This window comes from Nomascus leucogenys, chromosome 7b (genome assembly GCF_006542625.1).
Source record: "Nomascus leucogenys isolate Asia chromosome 7b, Asia_NLE_v1, whole genome shotgun sequence".
Classification (NCBI taxonomy): domain Eukaryota; kingdom Metazoa; phylum Chordata; class Mammalia; order Primates; family Hylobatidae; genus Nomascus; species Nomascus leucogenys.
Window position 1 is genome coordinate 6723514 of NC_044387.1, and position 18528 is coordinate 6742041.

The 18528-nt window shown below is 40.6% G+C and overlaps 1 protein-coding gene across 1 annotated transcript in view; it reads left to right on the top strand.

Moving 5' to 3' along the window:
- Positions 1-18528, top strand: part of EFCAB6 (EF-hand calcium binding domain 6) — a 295381-nt gene that overhangs the window by 88999 nt on the left and 187854 nt on the right. The window contains exon 8 of the mRNA XM_030815402.1: positions 15772-15896. Coding sequence (XP_030671262.1) covers positions 15772-15896 — 125 coding nt within the window. The remainder of the gene's footprint in view (positions 1-15771; positions 15897-18528) is intronic.

Sequence of the window (18528 nt, forward strand, 5' to 3'; positions counted from 1 at the left end):
AACTTTGGTGAATCTGACAATAATGTGTCTTGGAGTTGCCCTTCTCGAGGAGTATCTTTGTGGCGTTCTCTGTATTTCCTGAATCTGAATGCTGGCCTGCCTTGCTAGATTGGGGAAGTTCTCCTGGATAATATCTTGCAGAGTGTTTTCCAACTTGGTTCCATTCTCCCCATCATTTTCAGGTACACCAATCAGACGTAGGTTTGGTCTTTTCACATAGTCCCAAATTTCTTGGAGGCTTTGTTCATTTCTTTTTATCCTTTTTTCTCTAAACTTCCCTTCTCTCTTCATTTCATTCATTTCATCTTCCATCAGCGATACCCTTTCTTCCAGTTGATCGCATCTGCTACTGAGGCTTCTGCAATCTTCGCGTAGTTCTCGAAACTTGGCTTTCACCTCCATCAGCTCCTTGAAGCCCTTCTCTCCATTGGTTATTCTAGTTATCCATTCTTCTAATTTTTTTTCAAAGTTTTTAACTTCTTTCCTGTTGTTTTGAATTTCCTCTCGTAGCTCAGAGTAGTTTGATCGTCTGAAGCCTTCTTCTCTCAACTCATCAAAGTCATCCTCCATCCAGCTTTGTTCCGTTGCTGGTGAGGAATTGCGTTCCTTTGGAGGAGGAGAGGTGCTCTGTTTTTTAGAGTTTCCAGTTTTTTTGGTCTGTTTTTTCCCCATCTTTGTGGTTTTATCTACTTTTTGTCTTTGATGGTGGTGATGTACAGATGGGTTTTTGGTGTGGATGTCCTTTCTGTTTGTCAGTTTCCCTTCTACCAGACAGGACCCTCAGCTGCAGGTCTGTTGGAGTTTACTGGAGGTGCACTCCAGACCCTGTTTGGCTGGGTGTCAGCAGCGGTGGCTGCAGAACAGCGGATTTTCGTGAGACCACAAATTCAGCTGTCTGATAGTTCCTCTGAAAGTTTTGTCTCAGAGAAGTACCGGGTTGAATGAGGTGTCAGTTTGTCCCTACTGGGGGGGTGCCTCCCAGTTAGGCTGCTCAGGGGTGAGGGACCCACTTTAGGAGGCAGTCTGACCGTTCTCAGATCTCCAGCTGCATGCTGGGAGAACCACTACTCTCTTCAAAGCTGTCAGTCAGACAGAGGCATTTAAGTCTGTGGAAGTTCTTGCAGAGTTTTTGTTTGTCTGTGCCCTGCCCCCAGAGGTGGAGCCTACAGAGGTAGGCAGGCCTCCTTGAGCTGTGGTGGGCTCCACCCAGTTCGAGCTTCCTGGCTGCTTTGTTTACCTAAGCAAGCCTGGGCAATGGCGGGCGCCCCTCCCCCAGCCTCGCTGCCGCCTCGCAGCTTGATCTCAGACTGCTGTGCTAGCAATTAGCGAGACTCCGTGGGCATAGGACCCTCCGAGCCAGGTGCGGGACACAATCTCCTAGTGTGCCGTTTTCCAGGCCCGTTGGAAAAGCGCAGTATTAGGATGGGACTGACCCGATATTCCAGGTGCCGTCTGCTTCCCCTTTCTTTGACTAGGAAAGGGAACTCCCTGACCCCTTGCGCTTCCCGAGTGAGGCAATGCCTCGCCCTGCTTCGGCTCGCGCACAGTGCGCTTCACCGACTGTCCTGCACCCACTGTTAGGCACTCCCTAGTGAGATGAAACCGGTACCTCAAGCAGAAATGCAGAAATCACCCGTCTTCTGTGTCGCTGGGGCTGGGAGCTGGAGACCGGAGCTGTTCCTATTCCTACCTCTAAGTAATATTATAGTGATTCATGTGCAGCGTATGGACCTTACAACAATGTTTTCCCAATTCTTCTCTTTTATCCTTTGTTATATTGCTACCCTACATTGTACTTTTACATACACCATAAACACACAATACATTGCTACAGCTCCTGTTGTTCCACTGAGATTTCCTATCTGTTCATTCAATAGAAATATATTTTCTTTTACATTCTCAAACACTGTTATTTTACAATTTTAAGAATGCTTAAAAGTTTTTTTTTTCTTTTTGAGACAGGGTCTTGCTGTGTTGCCTAGGCAGGAGTGCAGTGGTGCAATCATAGCTCACTGCAACCTCAAACCCCTGGGCTCAAGTAACCTTCCACCGCAGCCTCATGAGCAGCTAGCACCACAGGCATGCCACTATGCCTGGCTAATTTTTAAGATTATTTTTTGTAGAGATGGCATCTCACTATCATGCCCAGCCTAGTCTCAAACTCCTAGTGTCAAGTGATCCTCCTGCCTCACTCAGCCTCCCCAGTGCTGGGATTACAGGCGTGAGCCGCTGCACTTAGCTGCTTTAAACCTTTTTATCTGCTAATTCCAACAACTAGGTCGTCTCAGGGTTTGGGTTTTAAAACTTTTTTTCAACGTTATACCATAAGAAGTAAGGGTTTGGTCTTTATTGATTACCTTTTCTCTTGAATGTGAATCACAGTTTCCTGAGTTTTTTTTTCTGTCTCATAATTTTGAAATTTATGCTGGATATAGTAAGTTTCTACAATTTTACATTATAGAAACTATGGATTCTGTTATGTTCTGAAAAGTTGTTTGTTTGTTTGTTTTAGCAGCCGGTTTACTTGGCTGTATTCAAACTCTAAACTTTATCCTCCCCGCGGTGGGAAATCTTTGTTTTATTATTTTCTCCCTAGAGGGGCAGCTTGGTATCTTCTCTGCACATCTATAGTTTAGGAGTTGGCCAGAGATTTGCGCCAAGTTTATTCCCAGATATTGGAGATCCCCCTTTATGCCTCTCTTCTTTTTGGTTTTTCCCTCCTTGCCTTTTGGCCACTGTGGGAGGCCCGAACTCTGTTTTCCAATTCCTAAAGCTGGTAAGAGCCTGAATTTATATCCAAATTCTAGCCACTTAGCATGATTCCAGCTGGGGCCTGCCCTCAGGCAAAAAGCCAAATCACAAGGAACTCACTGAGTAAGATTTCATTTTTCCAAGTGCCAGCTTCAGTTTGTATCTGCTTTCAGTTGCTCCCCAGAGCCTCCAGATAGTTTTCTGTTTATATTTTGCCCAGAGTTTTAAATGTTATCTGCCGGGAGGGTTGTATGAGCTAATCCACCAAAATTGGAAGCAAAACTTTCTGTCTACTCATAGTCAGTTTCTTTTTGCTTCAATTTATGCTGGCTTTTTTTTTTTTTGGTGAATTTTTACATTTTTTCTTCTGCTTATTTCTTTAGGTATTGTAAGAAGGTAAGTTCTAGGATACAATTTCAGTTTTGCTATGGACATCTCTTTTTTGTTTTTGCATTTTATCAATAATTGGCAGCAGATTTTTAATAATGCATTATTTTATGTATCCCCGACGCCTAAATGAAGGCGTCTTTGATTTGATCCAGTGTAAGCTATATACCCAGTCATTCTGTATATTCCTGTTTCCGCAGCATTAGCTTACATTCTCATTGCTGCCTCCTAACTGGTACCACAGTCTAAAGCCTATTGGCCTATCCCAGTCTGTCTTCTATCCTGCATTCATCGTAAAATAAAATCTTAACTTCCATCTATTTTTCCTATTGAATACTTATCCTATAACTTTTATCATTGAAATTCAAATCCTCCAGTTAGGAGGCAAAACCATTTTGTGGATGTTCTAAAATAAAGATATAGTAGTTTGGGGTTGTGGGGCATATATAATATTAAATCTCTACACTAAGGCTGTCAAGACAGAGGCCTATTTATTGGTATGTAGTAGGAAAGGCTGAATTGCTGACACCAGCGCATCGTCTTCCTGGCTGCCGTCCTACCAGTTCAAAACCTTTAGCCCCCCAGTGTAAATCTCATGGTGTCAGCATATTCTTTCTGGGTTGGTGTTATGGTTTGAATGTTAGCCCCCTCCAAAACTCATGTTGAAACTTAATCCCCAATGTAACAGTATTAAGAGATAGGGCCTTTAAGAGGTGATGGAGTCATGAGGGCTGCCCCCATGAATGGATTAATGGGTTATCATAACAGTGAGTCTGTTATAAAAGCCAGTTTGGGCCGGGTGCAGTGGCTCATGCCTGTAATCCCAGCACTTTGGAAGGCCGAGGCGGGTGGATCACCTGAGGTCGGGAGTTCAAGACCAGCCTGACCAACATGGAGAAACCCCGTCTCTACTAAAAATACAAAATTAGCTGGGCGTGGTGGCGCATGCCTGTAATCCCAGCTACGCGGGAGGCGGAGGCAGGAGAATGGCTTGAACCCGGTAGGCGAGGGTTACGGTAAACCAAGGTTGCGCCATTGCACTCCAGCCTGGGCAACAAGAATGAAACTCCTTCTAAAAAAAAAAAGCCAGTTTGCCTCTCAACGTGCCTCTCTCTTGCCCTGTGATGCTTTCTTCCGTGTTACAACACAGCATGAGGGCCTCAGAAGCCAGCCAGCTGCAGTCCCTTGACCTTGGACTTTCTAGCTTCCAGAACTGTAAGAAATATATTTGTTTTCTTTGTAAATTACTTAGTCTCAGGTATATAGTTATAGCAACATAAAAAGGACTAAGATAGAAACTTGATACAGAGCAGTGGGGTTGTTGCCATACAGATAACTGGAAATGTGGAAGCAACTTTGGAACTAGGTAATTGGCAAAGGCTGGAAGTATTTGGAGGAGCAGGCTAGAAAAAGCCTAGATTACCATGAGCAAAGCATTATGGGTGATTCTGGTGAGGGCTTAGAAGAAGTGAAGACAAGAGAAAGTCTAGAGCTTTTTAGAGATTACTTAAGTGGTTGTGACCAGAATGTCGATAGAAATATGGACGGTAGGCAGGGTATGTTGGCTCATGCCTGTAATCCTAGCACTTTGGGAGGCCAAGGCAGGTGGATCATTTGAGGTCAGGAGTTCGAGACAAGCCTGGCCAACATGGTGAAACCCTGTCTCTACTAAAAATACAAAAAAAATTAGCCGAGCGTGGTGGCATGTGCCTGTAATCCCAGCTACTTGGGAAGCTGAGGCAGGAGAATCACTTGAACCCAGGAGGTGGAGGTTGCAGTGAGCCAAGATCATGTCACCGCATTCCAGCCTGGGAGACAGAGCGAGACTCCCTCTCAAAAAAAAAAAAAAAAAAAAGAAAAGAAAAAAAAGAAATATTGACAGTAAACAGTAAAGACCATTCTGACAAGGTCTGAGATGGAAATGAGGGACAAGGTACTGGAAACTAAAGTAAATGCCATCCTTGTTATACAGTTGCAAACTTGGCTGCATTGTATCCATGCCATAGGGTGGTGTGACAGGCTGAGCTTGAGAGTGCTGAACTAGGATAGCTGGTGAAAGAAATTTCTAAGCAGCAAAGTGTTCAAGGTGCTGCATGGTTACTTTTGGCCACTTGCAGTGAGATTTGGAAGCAAAGGGATGACAAAGATAAAACTTACAATCCTGAAGGAAGTGCAACCTGGCCACATGCAGGATGAAAAAAGCATGTTCATGAGAACAAAATAAGGATGTGGCTGAGTGACTCATTGTTAAACAGATTAGCATAAATAGAAAGGACCCTCCTATCACAGACCCAAAGCCATAGGAAGGCAGAATGGTTTTTGACAATTACCCTAAAAGGCCTACTCGATGGGTTTGCTGCCTAGGGCCACCTCTGGACTCTGCCCCCCACATTCTGGTGCAGGGCTCCTTGGTCACAGCTGTGGCTTAGATGCCCCTCTGAAAAGTACAAGCTGTAAAGCTTGGTGGCAGCACACTGTGGCTCAAGTGGGCCCAGATGTGGCTTATGCCATAGCTCTGGAAGGTGCAAGCAGTAAGCCTTGGCACTATGAGGTGCTAACCCTGCAGGTGTGCAGAATGTAAGAGCTGTAGAGGCATAGTGGGCTCCACCTTTCTGATACATCTCAGGGTATGTACCAGAAAGGCTGAGGACACAGGCAGACATTTGTTGCAGGGGTGGAGTCACTGCTGAGAGCCCCTACTAGGGCAATGCTGAGTGGAGGTGGGGGGTCAGAGCTAGAGCAAGCCTCAAGACTCCAGAACTCTGTAGCCACCAGCAGCATGCAATGTTCATGTAGAAAAGCTGTAGACAACAGTGTGCAGCTCCAACCCATCAGAGCGGAGTCATAGGCTAAGCTTTGCAATGCCACAGGGCAGGTTTGCCCATCGCCTCTGGGGACTGTTCCTGTTCTATTTCTCCACCATGTTTTGACACAGCACAAGGCCCTCATCAGAAGTCACCAGATGTGGCTGCTCAATCTTGAACTTCCCAGCCTGTGGAACCATGAGCTAAATAAACCTCTTTCCTTGTAAGAGATATTCCTTGTATCAGATATTCTGTTACCGCAACACAAAATGGGCTAAGACAGTTGGATTATGATGGAAATAGTTTTATCTGAACCAGGGATTGGCTACTTTGAATTCCCCTCTTACTAGCTTGTTTAGAAAAAGCCAAAAAGCCAGTGAATCCGGACAGGCCCCAGGGTATCAACCAAACAAAGAAGAAAATACAGGCATATCTATGTGTGTTCTGACTGCTCCACCAACTGGCCATTCCCCATCTCTCTCATTCCCTTCAGGCCTCTCTTTTCCCTGAGACTCAACAATATTAAAATTTTGCCAATTAACAACCCTACAATTGCCTGTAAGTGTTCAAGTGAAAGGAACTCAGTTTAAGTCAAAAGCTAGAAATGACTAAGCTTGGTAAGGAAGGAATGTCGAAAGCCAAGATAGGTCAAAAGCTAGGCTTCTTGTGCCAAATAATTGGCCAAGTTGTAGATGCAAATAAAAAGTTCTTGAAGGAAATTTAAAGTGCTACTCCAGTGAACACATGAATATTAAGAAAGTGAAACAGCCTTATTGCTGATATGGAGAAAGTTTGAGTGGTCTGTATTGAAGACCAAAGCAGCCACAACATTCCCTTACACCAAAGCCTAATCCAGAGCAAGGCCCTGGCTCTCTTAATTCTATGAAGGCTGAGGGAGGTGAGGAAGCTGTAGAAGAAAAGTTGGAAGCTAGCGGAGGTTGGCTCATGAGGTTTAAGGAAAGAAGCCATCTCCATAACATAAAAGTCCAAGATGAAGCAGCAAGTGCTGATGGAGAAGCTGCAGCAAGTTATCCAGAAGACTTAGTTGAGATCATTGATGAAGGTGGCTGTGCTAAACAGCAGATTTTAAACAAAATAGCTTTATATTGGAAGAAGATGCTAGTTAGGACTTTCTTAAGCTAGAGAGTAGTCAATGCCTGGCTTCAAAGCCTCAAAGAACAGGATGACCATCTTGGGAGTGGCTAATGCAGCTAATGACTTTAGGTTGAAGCCAATGCTTATTTACCATTCTGAGAATTCTAGAGCTATGAGGAATGATGCTAATTTTACTCTGCCTGTGCTCTGTAAATGGGACAACAAAGCCTAGATGGCAGCACATCTGTTTACTGCATGATTTACTGATTATTTTAAGCGCATTGTTAAGACCCACTGCTCAAAAAAGATTCCTTTAAAAATATTACTGTTCATTAATAATGCATCTGGTCACCCAAGAGATCTGATGGAGATGTACAAGGAGATTAATTTTGTTTACATGCCTGCTAACACAATATCCATTCTGGAGCCCATGGATCAGGGAGTAGTTTCAACTTTCAAGTCCTATTATATAAGAAATACATTTTGTAAGTCTACAGCTGCTATAAATAGTGATTCCTCTGATGAATCTAGGAAGAATATTGAAAACCTTTTGGAAAGGGTTCACCATTTTAGATGCCATTAGAACATTTCTGATTCATAGGAGGAGGTCAAAAATATCAACATGAATAGGAATTTGGACGAAGTTTATTCCAACCCTAATGGATGACTTTAAGGGGTTCAAGACTTCAGTGGAGGAAGTAACTGTGTAAGTAGTGGAAATAGCAAGAGAACTAGAATTAAAAGTGGAGCCTGAAGATGTGACTGTATTGCTGTAATCTTTTGTTCAAACTTAAGGGATGAGGAGTTGTTTCTTATGGATGAGCAAAATAAGTGGTCTCTTGAGATGAAATCTACTCCTGGTAAAGATGCTATGAACATTGTTAAAATGACAACAAAAAGTTTAGAATATTACATGATCTTAGTTGATAAAGCAGCAGCAGAGTTTGAGAGGATTGACTCCAATTTTGAAAGAAATTTATTGTGACTAAAATGCTGTCAAACAGCATCGCTTGCTACAGAGAAACCTTTCATGAAAGGAAGAGCCAATTGATGCAGCAAACTTTATTGTTCTCTTATTTTTTAAAATGTCCAGTGGCTCATGCCTATAATCCCAGTACTTTGGGAGGGTAAGGCGGGAAGATTTCTTGAGGTCAGGAGTTTGAGACCATCCTGGGAAACATAGCAAGTGATATCCACAAAAAATAACAAAAAAATTAGTTGGGCATGGTGGTTTGTGCCTGCAGTCCCAGCTACTCAGGAGGCAGAGGCAGGAGGATCACTTGAGCCCAGGGGTTCAAGGCTACAGTGAGCTGTGATGGCACCACTGCACTCCAGCCTGGGTGACAGAGCAAGACCCTGTCTCTTAAAAAAAAAAAACTGCCATAGCCATCCCATCTTCAGCAACCACCACCCTGATCAGTCAGCAGCTATTCACATCAAGGGAAGACCCTCTACCAAGAAAAAGGTTATGACTCACTGAAGGCTCAGATGATGATCAGCATTTTTCATCGTATTTTAAAATTAAGGCATGTACATTTTTTTTCAGACATAAGATATTACACTTAATAGACAATATAGTATCATGTAAATGTAACTTTTATCTGTATTGGGGAGCCAAAACATTCATGTTGCTTTTTTGTGTTATTCACTTTACCATGGTGCTTTAGAACAGATACTCCACAGTATCTCCAAAGGTTGCCTGTGGTGCTGGCCAGAGCAGTTCAAAGGCCATTTCTAGGTTTTGATTTATCTTCTAATTTCTTCTTAAGTCGTGAAGAAGTTGATCTTTCTATCTCACTGACCCAGCTTCCTTGATCATATTTGTTCAATTGCTTCTCTCCCTCTTACATTTGTCTTTCCAGTCATTTTGGTTATTTGAATCATATTTTCTAGTAGATTCCTTAGCAAATCACCATGGAAACGATATTCTTTGATTTCTTACATAATCGTGTTTGTCTGTGGCCTTAATACTTGAAAAATCCAGGCCGAGTGCAGTGGATCACACCTGTAATCCCAGCACTTTGGGAGGCCAAAGTGGGCAGATGGCTTGAGGCCAAGAGTTCAAAACCAGCCTGGACAACATGGCGAAACCCTGTCTCTACTAAAAATAAAAAAATTAGCCAGGCGTGGTGGTGCACACCTGTAATCCCAGCTACTCAGGAGGCTGAGGCAGGAGAATCTGTTGAACCCAGGAGGTGGAGGTTGCAGTGAGCCCAGATCGTGCCACTTCACTCCAGTCTGGGAGACAGAGCAAGACTGTCTGGAAAAAAAAAAAAGGAAAAGAAAAATGTATTTTTCTGGATATAAGATCCTTGCCTCAAATTGTCTTTCCTTAAGTATCTTAGATATCCTTGTCCATTGTCTGATGATATAAAAGTTTGTGGAGGAAGAGTTTGATGACAGTCTGATGTTGTTTTCCTTATTTGTAATTTGATCTTTTTGTCTGGATGCCCTGATAATTTAAAAAAATTTAAAACCCAACACATTTTGCTAGACTATGTCATGATCTTAGGTACTCAAGGTTGATTGATTCCCTGAGTACATTGTGTACTATTTAGGTTTTCATCTGAGTCTCTTTTTTTAAAAAAAAAATCAACTTTTAGATACAGGGGTACATGTACAGGTTTGTTATACAGGTATATTGCACCCAGGTAATGAGCATAGCACCCAATAGGTAGTTTCTCAATCCACGCCCCCTCCATTTCTCCTCCTCTAGTAGGCCCTGTTGTCTGTTGTTCCCATGCTTATATCCATGTGTGTTCAATGTTTAGCTCCCACTTATAAGTAAGAACATGCAGTGTTTGGTTTTCTGTTCCTGTGTTAGTTTGCTTAGAGTTATGGCCTCCAGCTCCATGCATGTTGCTGCAAAGGACATGATTTTATTCTTTTTTATGGCTGTGTAGTATTCTGTGGTATATCCGTACCACATTTTCTTTATCCAATCCACCACTGATAGGCACCTATGTTGATTCCATGTCTTTGCTATGGTGAATAGTGCTACAATGAACATACGAGTGCATGTGTCTTGTTGGCATAATAATCTATTTTCCACTAGATATATGCCCAGTAGTTGGATTGCTGGGTTGAACAGTAGCTCTGTTTTAAATTCTTTGAGAAATCTCCAAACTGCTTTCCACAGTAGCTGAACTGATTTACATTCCCACCAACAATGCCTGAGTGTTCCCTTTTCTCTGCAGCCTTGCCAGCATCTGTTGTTTTTTGACTTTTTTTTTTTTTTTTTTTTTTTTTTTGAGACAGAGTCTCGCTCTGTCGTCAGGCTGGAGTGCAGTGACATGACCCCGGCTCACTGCAACCTCTGCCTCTCGGGTTCAAGCGATTCTTCTGCCCCAGCCTCCCGAGTAGCTGGGACTACAGGCACGTGCCACCACACTTAGCTAATTTTAATTTTTTTTTTAAGTAGAGATGGGGTTTCACCATGTTGGCCAGGATGGTCTCGATCTCTTGACCTCGTGATCCATCCACCTTGGCCTCCCAAAGTGCTGGGATTACAGGTGCGAGCCACCATGCCCTGCCTTTTTTGACTTTTTAATAATAGCCAATCTCCTTGTGGCTTCAATTTGCATTTCTCTGATGATTAGTGATTATGATCATTTTTTCATGTTTGTTGGCCGTGTGTATGTCTTCTTCTTTTGAGAAGTGCCGTTCATGTCCTTTGTCCATTTTTTAATGGGGTTATTTGTTTTCTGCTTGTTGATATTGTGTTTAAATTCCTTACAGATTTTACATATTAGGACTTTGTCAGATGCATACTTTTCAAACATTTTCTCCCATTCTGTAGGTTGTCTATTGATAGTTTCTTTTGCTGTGCAGAAAAGTTCTTTAGTTTAAGAAGGCCCCGCTTATCAATTTTTATTTTTGTTGCAATTGCTTTTGGGGACGTAGCCATTCTTTGCCAAGGCTGATGTTGAGAAGGATATTTCCCAGTTTTTCTTCTAGATTTTTATACTTCGATGTCTTCCATTTAATTCTTTCATCCATCTTGAGTTAATTTTTATATATAGTGAAAGGTAAGGGTCCAGATTCATTCTTCTGCATATGGCTAGCCTGTTATCCCAATACTATTTATTTAATAGGGAGAACTTTCTCCATTGCTTATTTTTGTCTGCCTTGTCAAAGATCAGATGTTTTAAGTGGGTAGCTTTATTTCTGAGTTTCCTGTTGTGTTCCATTTGCCTATGTGTCTGTTTTTGTACCAGTGTCATGCTGTTTTGGTTTCTGTAGTCTTATAGTATAGTTTGAAGTTGGATAGAGTGATGCCTTTAGCTTTGTTCTTTTTGCTTAGGATTGCTTTGGCTATTTGGGCTTTGGGTTTTGTTTTGTTTTGTTTGTTGTTCCATATGAATGTTAGGATAGCTTTTTCTAATTCTTGAAGATTGACATTGGTAGCTAGATTGGAACTGCATGGAATCTGTTAATTGCTTTGGGCAGTATGGCCATTTTAATGATACTGATTCTTTTAATCCATAAGCATAGAATATTTTTTCCACTTATTTGTGTCATCTCTAGTTTCTTTCAGCAGTGTTTTGTACTTCTCCTTGTAGAGATCTTTCACCTCCTTGGTTAGCTGTATTCTCAGGTATTTTATTTTCTTTGTGGCTATTGCACATGGGATTGTATTCTTGATTTGACTGTCAGCCTGGACATTATTGATGTATAGAAATGGCGCTGATTTTTGTACATTGATTTTGTGTACTGAAATCTTGCTTAAATGATTTATCAGTTCTAGTAGCCTTTTGGCAGAGTCTTCAGGGTTTTCTAGGTATAGAATCATATTGTCAGCAAAGAGAGATAGTTTGACTTCTTTTCCTATGTGGATGCCTTTTCTTTCTTTCTCTTGCCTGATTCCTCTGGCTAGGACTTCCTCTTTAATTTCTTGAATTGTGATTTTTAGTATTTTTTCCATTCCATTGTTTGGTTTTCTTCCCAGTGATTCATATCGTGTATTGTATCTTTTGGATCCCCTATCAAAAAGATAGGATCTTTATTTCCCCCTCTCTTCTCTTCTACACCACAACTTCCTCACAAGCCCTTCTTCCTCCCTTTTTTCTTACTCTCTTCCTCCCTCCCTTCCTCTCTCTTTTCCTCCCTTTCTCCCTTCTTTGTTTCCTTCCATGATATAACTTTTATTTCACCTTCTATTACTATTGTGTTTATTTGCTCTTGTGTTTCTTTTAGTTTAGTCTTCATTTCTTATTTTATTTTATTTTTTAGAGACAGGGTCTTGCTCTGTCACCCAGGCTGGAGCGCAATGGCATGATCATAGCTCACTGCAGCCTTGAACTCCTGGGCTCAAGCAGTTCTCCTGCCTCAGCCTCCTGAGTAGCTTGGACCACAGGTACATGCTACTGTGCCTGGCTATTTTTTTTTTTTTTAATCTTTTGTAGAGACAGGTTCTTCTTTGTTGCCCATGCTGGTCATGAACTCCTGGCTTCCTGCCTCAGTCTCTCAAAGTGCTGGGGTTACGTGTGTAAGCCACTGTGCCCAGCTTAGTCTCCTTTCCTTTCCTTTCCATGAGCCCGGCCGAGTCTTCATTTCTGAAATGATTTTTGTTTCAGCTTTATTGAGGTATAACTGACAAGTTAAAATTGTGTGTATTTAAGATGTACAATGTGGTGATTTGACGTACATATACATTGTGAAATGTTTATTACGATAAATTAGTTAACACCTCCATCACCTCACATGGATACCTTTTTTGTGTGTGTGGTGAGAACACTTAACATCTATTCTCTTAGCAAATTTCATGGTGGCTATTAGTTAATAATACAACGTTTTATACCTGATATAATTTTTTTTGTAATTTGCTCCTGATTTCTGTCATCTGAGTTCTGAGTTTTCAGACTCTGATTGATACTGCTCTTCCATGACTCCCATCATTGAAATAGTATTATGAATCAATACGTAGCTAGTACCTATTGAGTATCTACCAAGTGCCAGGCATGTACCTCTATCAGCTCATCTAATCCAGGTAGCAATTCCATGACAAAGCTACTGTTTTCTATCTCTTCTTGCAAATAAGGAAACAAAAGCACACCATTGCATAGCTAGTAAGTGGGAGAGCCAGTCAGCAATTTTTTTGGGGGAAAATATGTTATATAAGAACAAATTACCAAGAGCTGGTTAGAGGCTTGATGCTGTTCTCACCTCTATAAGAGAGTTGCTAGTTCATATATTTGCAGCAACTTTTTATCTCTGACTTTTCTAAATGTGGAACAATGTATTCTATTAATTTTGCAAACTTCTGTTTTGGTTCCATTTGTGTTCTTAATAAGCCACCACCATCTTGCTTATGAAAAGCACCATCTATTTGGGCACATGAAGAAAGATGCTGGGGAGCAGATTTCCTTTCACCTGCAGTGAACATAAAACCACACTGTAAGCTTTGGATTGCTTCTCTTCCCAGTTTCACATCAGGTAGCATCATCCTTCAGAGGAAATTTTGAGAAAATCAGAAGGTTGTAGGCATTATCAAGCTGCGCTGGAGAATGAAAGCTGGTAGAATTGTGGTGAGAGAGGCGTCACTGAATACACCGTACCGAGTGCTGTCAGCCAGCCCATGAGAGCAGCCACAGGGCGTGTGCACAGACCTGCAGGCCGTGAGCTCCCCAGGGCAGGCCTCACACCCTAATCCCTTCTCCACCCTTCCGAGCCAGACATGTTGTTTAAACAGAGCCCCAGTGGGCCTCCCGAAATGTGCCATGAGAGCACCACTGTCACAGGTGGACTGAGAACAGGATGAGGTGTCCAAGAGGGGCTGGAGGCCTCTGTGTGCTAGACCACTTCAGGTCCCGCTTCTGTGACACAGCTTCCTCAACTTTCAGTGAGGGCCCTTGCAGCTCAAATGTCCTGAGACATCAGGTTTCAAATGCTGAGCCCACTGTGGCTGTAGAATTCCAGACCAAGACCAAATTTGTTGATATTATTATTATTATTATTATTACTGTTATTTGAGGTGGAGCTTCTCTGTCACCAGGCTGGAGTGCAGTGGCGTGATCTCAGCTCACTACAATCTCCGCCTCCCAGGTTCAAGCAGTTCTCCTGACTCAGCCTCCTGAGGAGCTGGGACTATAGGCGTGTGCCGCCATGACCGGCTCATTTTTGTATTTTCGGTAGAGACAGGGTTTCACCATGTTGGCCAGTTTGGTCTCAAACTCCTGACCTCAGGTGATCTGCCCGTCTTGGCCTCCCAAAGTGCTGGGATTACAGGCATGAGCCACTGTGCATGGACATGACCAAGTTCTAAAGACCAGCTTTGGCTTTTATTGTATAGCCCAGAGGGATCTTTTTTTTTCTCCCCGTTCTCTTTTTTGAAGCTAGGAAATGGAATTCCAGATGACTGGCAGTTTGTTAACTGCAGCTGAATTAAGTGTGCTTAATTTGGCGGAAGCGTATTTGCATACATTTTAGGAAATAAATCTGGGAAACCATTTGTGATTCTTTGCAGTCAACTTTGAGAAAGAAAATGGCTGTATTTTAGATTTATTTCATTCTCTTTTATTATAAAAATAATACATGCTTGTTTCAAAAAAGCCAGAAAACACAAAAGCACTAAATAACAATCCCGTATAATTCTACTACCTGAATCCTACCACTGTATTCTTTTTCGTGTAGTATCCTCTCAGATTTTGTTTCTGATACTTACATGGATGGATGGATGGATGGATGGATGGATGGATGGATGCATAGAAAGATATACAAAATAAGTGTTAAAATGAAATTATGCTAATTATCCCTTTAAAATCATGAAACAATATATAGCAAAGAACATTTCCCACATCCGTTAATTTAGACATGTATCTTTGTTTTTAAAGTCTGTGTAGTATTTCATAGGCTTGATGGACCATTCATTTATAAAATTCATCTTCTATGAATGGGCATTTAGATTGTTTCATTTTTTTTCTCTTATAAAGAAAAGTGCAGAAAATATCCTTATCCATGTGAATTCGGTGAGTAGTCCTATTATTCCATGAGTACAAAACTCTAGAAAAGGATTTAAGCATATTCAAGTACCAAGTTTTTATACACAAGCCAGAACTGGTTCTTATTATTCCCTCTACTCCTTGCCTATTTGACCAGTAGAAAAAAATGTTAACTTGTTTTAATTAGACTTTAAAAATTATCAGTGAGCTTGAGTGGTCCATACATTTATTGGATGCTTTAAAATTCTTTTTATGTGAATTATCTGTCTATAACCTTAGTCTACTGTTCTATTGGATGTTTATATTTATTTTATTGATTCATAAGAGCCACTCATATATTATGAAAATTAACCTGTATTTTTCATGTATATTAACAGTAGTTCTTCTCCACTCATTATTTTTTCACCAAGTATTTATGTTGTCAGACTTATCCTTTATTTAAATAAATTCTGGCTTTAGTGTTTTCCTTGGCAAGGCTTTCTCACACAAAGATTATATAGTATGTAATAGTCATCTTAATTTTCTTCTATTTTTATGGTTTTATTATTCTATTTAGTGTACATTTCACTCTATCTAGTGTTTATCCTAGAGTAAGATAGTGAGTAGATGATTACTTTTATTTTTTCCAAAATGTTTAGCCAGTTATTTCAACACCATTAATCAGATGGTTCATCATTTTCTTGGTTTATTCAAGCCTTACTTTTTTACCAAACAAGTAATGATTAAAATGAAACAATATTTAAATGTTTAACCTTTGACAGTGTTGATAAGCTGAAGCTATTTGTTTTCAACAGAGGTCTCATTGGAGAATCAACAAGCCAAAAATTCCAAGAAGGAGCGTTTGCTCGGTTCTGCATCATCTGAAGATATCTGGAGAAACTACTCCTTGGATGAAATTGAGAGGAACTTTTGTCTAGAAGTAAGATGTTTTCCTAAGCCACAGTTACCTACAGAGTAAACACAGCAAAGTAGACAATATGGAAAACTATTAGGTTTACACATTATTTCTGAAATTTGTTTCGATCCTACCTATGTCTCCTCCAATACTGAGACCCCCTCTACCTCCCAATAACAGCAATACATTGATCATCGATAATAGTGATGATGATGTGAAATTAATTTTTAAGTACATCCTCTGTGCTACTCACATACTAGCTCTAATAAGACATATAAAGAAATAATGCAACGTTATTGAGTAAACCTAAAGGAAAACATGAATAAGTGAAGAGGTCTTTTCTGATTCTTGGATTGGAAGATTTAGTATCAATGCCCGTTCTTCCTGTATCAGGATATATATTTTTTCTTCTGAAAAATTACAATAGAGGACTTATTCTACACATATGAAATATTTTATAAAGGCATAATAATTAAGACAGTATGGCACTGGTGCAGCAATGGACATTCAAATGGATTTAAAAGGGTAGTTGGCTAATGAACCACTCTTTATATGTGAACTTAGCCTGTGATGTGAAGCATTTCAATAAAGTGTAGTGAGAGAGGCTTATTTGGTAATTATTATTGAGATAATTTGCTATCCAGCCATTTTGGGGAACGAAGATTATAACCTTCCACTCTTTACCAAAAATAAATTCTATCCTCATCAACAATTTAAATGTAAGTAATGTGGGTAAACATTTATTAATCTTGTAATTTAGAATCTCTTGTAAGCATGAAGTAAAGCCCAAAAGCCTTAAAGAAAAAGACTGATAAAATTTAACTTCAGAAAAATGAACAATCCTTTATACAGCAAAACTTTGTATAAACATACGATAAACTTGGCACAATATGTGCAACATAAATGACAGATGAATAATTCCCAACATTCATAGAACTTTTACATATTATTAATATAAAATGTTCAATAGACAGATGCCAATGCAGGAAGAACTCACAAAGCCAGTGTCGATAAGGGTGTTGGAGAAGTGAGCACTGTCATATTTGTGGGTGATTTGGTTAAATTTATTTTCTCTAGTGTTGTTAATGACTTTCTTGTTTTCATAAAAACATGACCATTGCAAAAAATGTAAGCAATTCTAAAAAGTACAAAGAAGAAAGTAATAAACTATTCACAATCCACCACCCAGAAAGAATCAAAGGCAACATTTGGTGAACATAATTCTGGACCTCTCTTTATTCATGTATGGAAGGACGGCTGCATCAGTGGGTAGGTGGAGACATAGATAGAAATAATTTTATAAGAAGAGGATCATACTCTTTTTTAAAAATAAAACATATTTAATTTAAATTTCCTTGAATTTCCCAGAAGAAAAGGAAATGTCACCATCGCCATCATATTTAACTCTTTTATAGGACGTTCTCCGTGCCAGGCAGTGTTGCCAGTGCTTTGCTGGTGGTCTGTTCAGTCTTCACAGCAACCCCATGAGCAGCGCACTGTGATCATCCCAGCTGAGGACACTGAGGCATGAATAGGTTAAATGAGTCCAGCTAAGTCCTGGGGCCGAGTGTAAACAGCCCACGCAGTGCAGGCGTATCCAGTCCCTGCCCGTAACCCTGCAACACTGTCCTCAAGGGAAAGTGGAGACACTAAGAACTCTGGATGAACATTTCCTTCCCGCAAGATATATTAGGTCCCCAAAGGGACTTTAAGGCGAGAAAAGAGATTTAAAAAGCTATTAAGAGCTGGAGAAACTATGTTTTTGAAGGATGTTTCCATTTCAGACAGTATGGGCTGGCTTTCTGCTATGAAACTCGAAGTGACGGCCACTTGTTTCTTCCTACGCCTCCCTCCCACCTCGCCATTTTTGCTCTTTATAGTTTGTCCTTAGCTGAGTTTATAATATTTATATTCTGTTCAGTTGCCATAATTCCCCCTGTTGTTTTGACTTTGTTTTATATTTGCATGAATTTAATGTGCATCACGATAGTGCAGCACTGATCACAGTTTATCCCTCTCAGAGTTCTTTATTTTGATTTATTTTTTGGTTGGCTGGATTTCATTGTCAAGTAATTTCCTTAAGAAAGGCTCATGGGTGCCTTATTCCCTTTGTTTTTTTCGTATTTGAAACTATGTGCCTTTTGCTTTTATATTTGAACAGCAACTTGGCTGGCTATAATCCTTCCATCATGCTTTCTTTTCCTTGTAATGTTGTAAATATTTTTTCCATTGTCTTCCAGCATTGGATGTTGCTGTGAAAATAACCTGGGGTCAATCGGATTTCTTTCCCCATTGTAGGTGATTTCTTTTTTTACCTGGATTCCTGAAGCTTTTTTTTTTTTTTCTTGATCCTTGAAATTAACAAAGCAAAACGAAGCTATATCTCGGCATGGAGCATTTTGACAAAGTTTCCTGGAACACAGTGTGATGTACAGATTCAATTCTTCCTTTATTTCAGGAAAATCAATGTGGTGGCAAGCAATGGATACTGTGTCATAGTACTAAAATCATCTCCTCTCTCTCCCTTCCTCCTTCTATCCTTCCTTCCACAGTAGTCCCTGTTATCCTTACATTGGATCATCTTTGCCTCTCCTTGATAGCCGTCATCTTCTCTCAAGTTGATTTAATTCTTTTGTCCCTTTCCTCTGCTTCATTG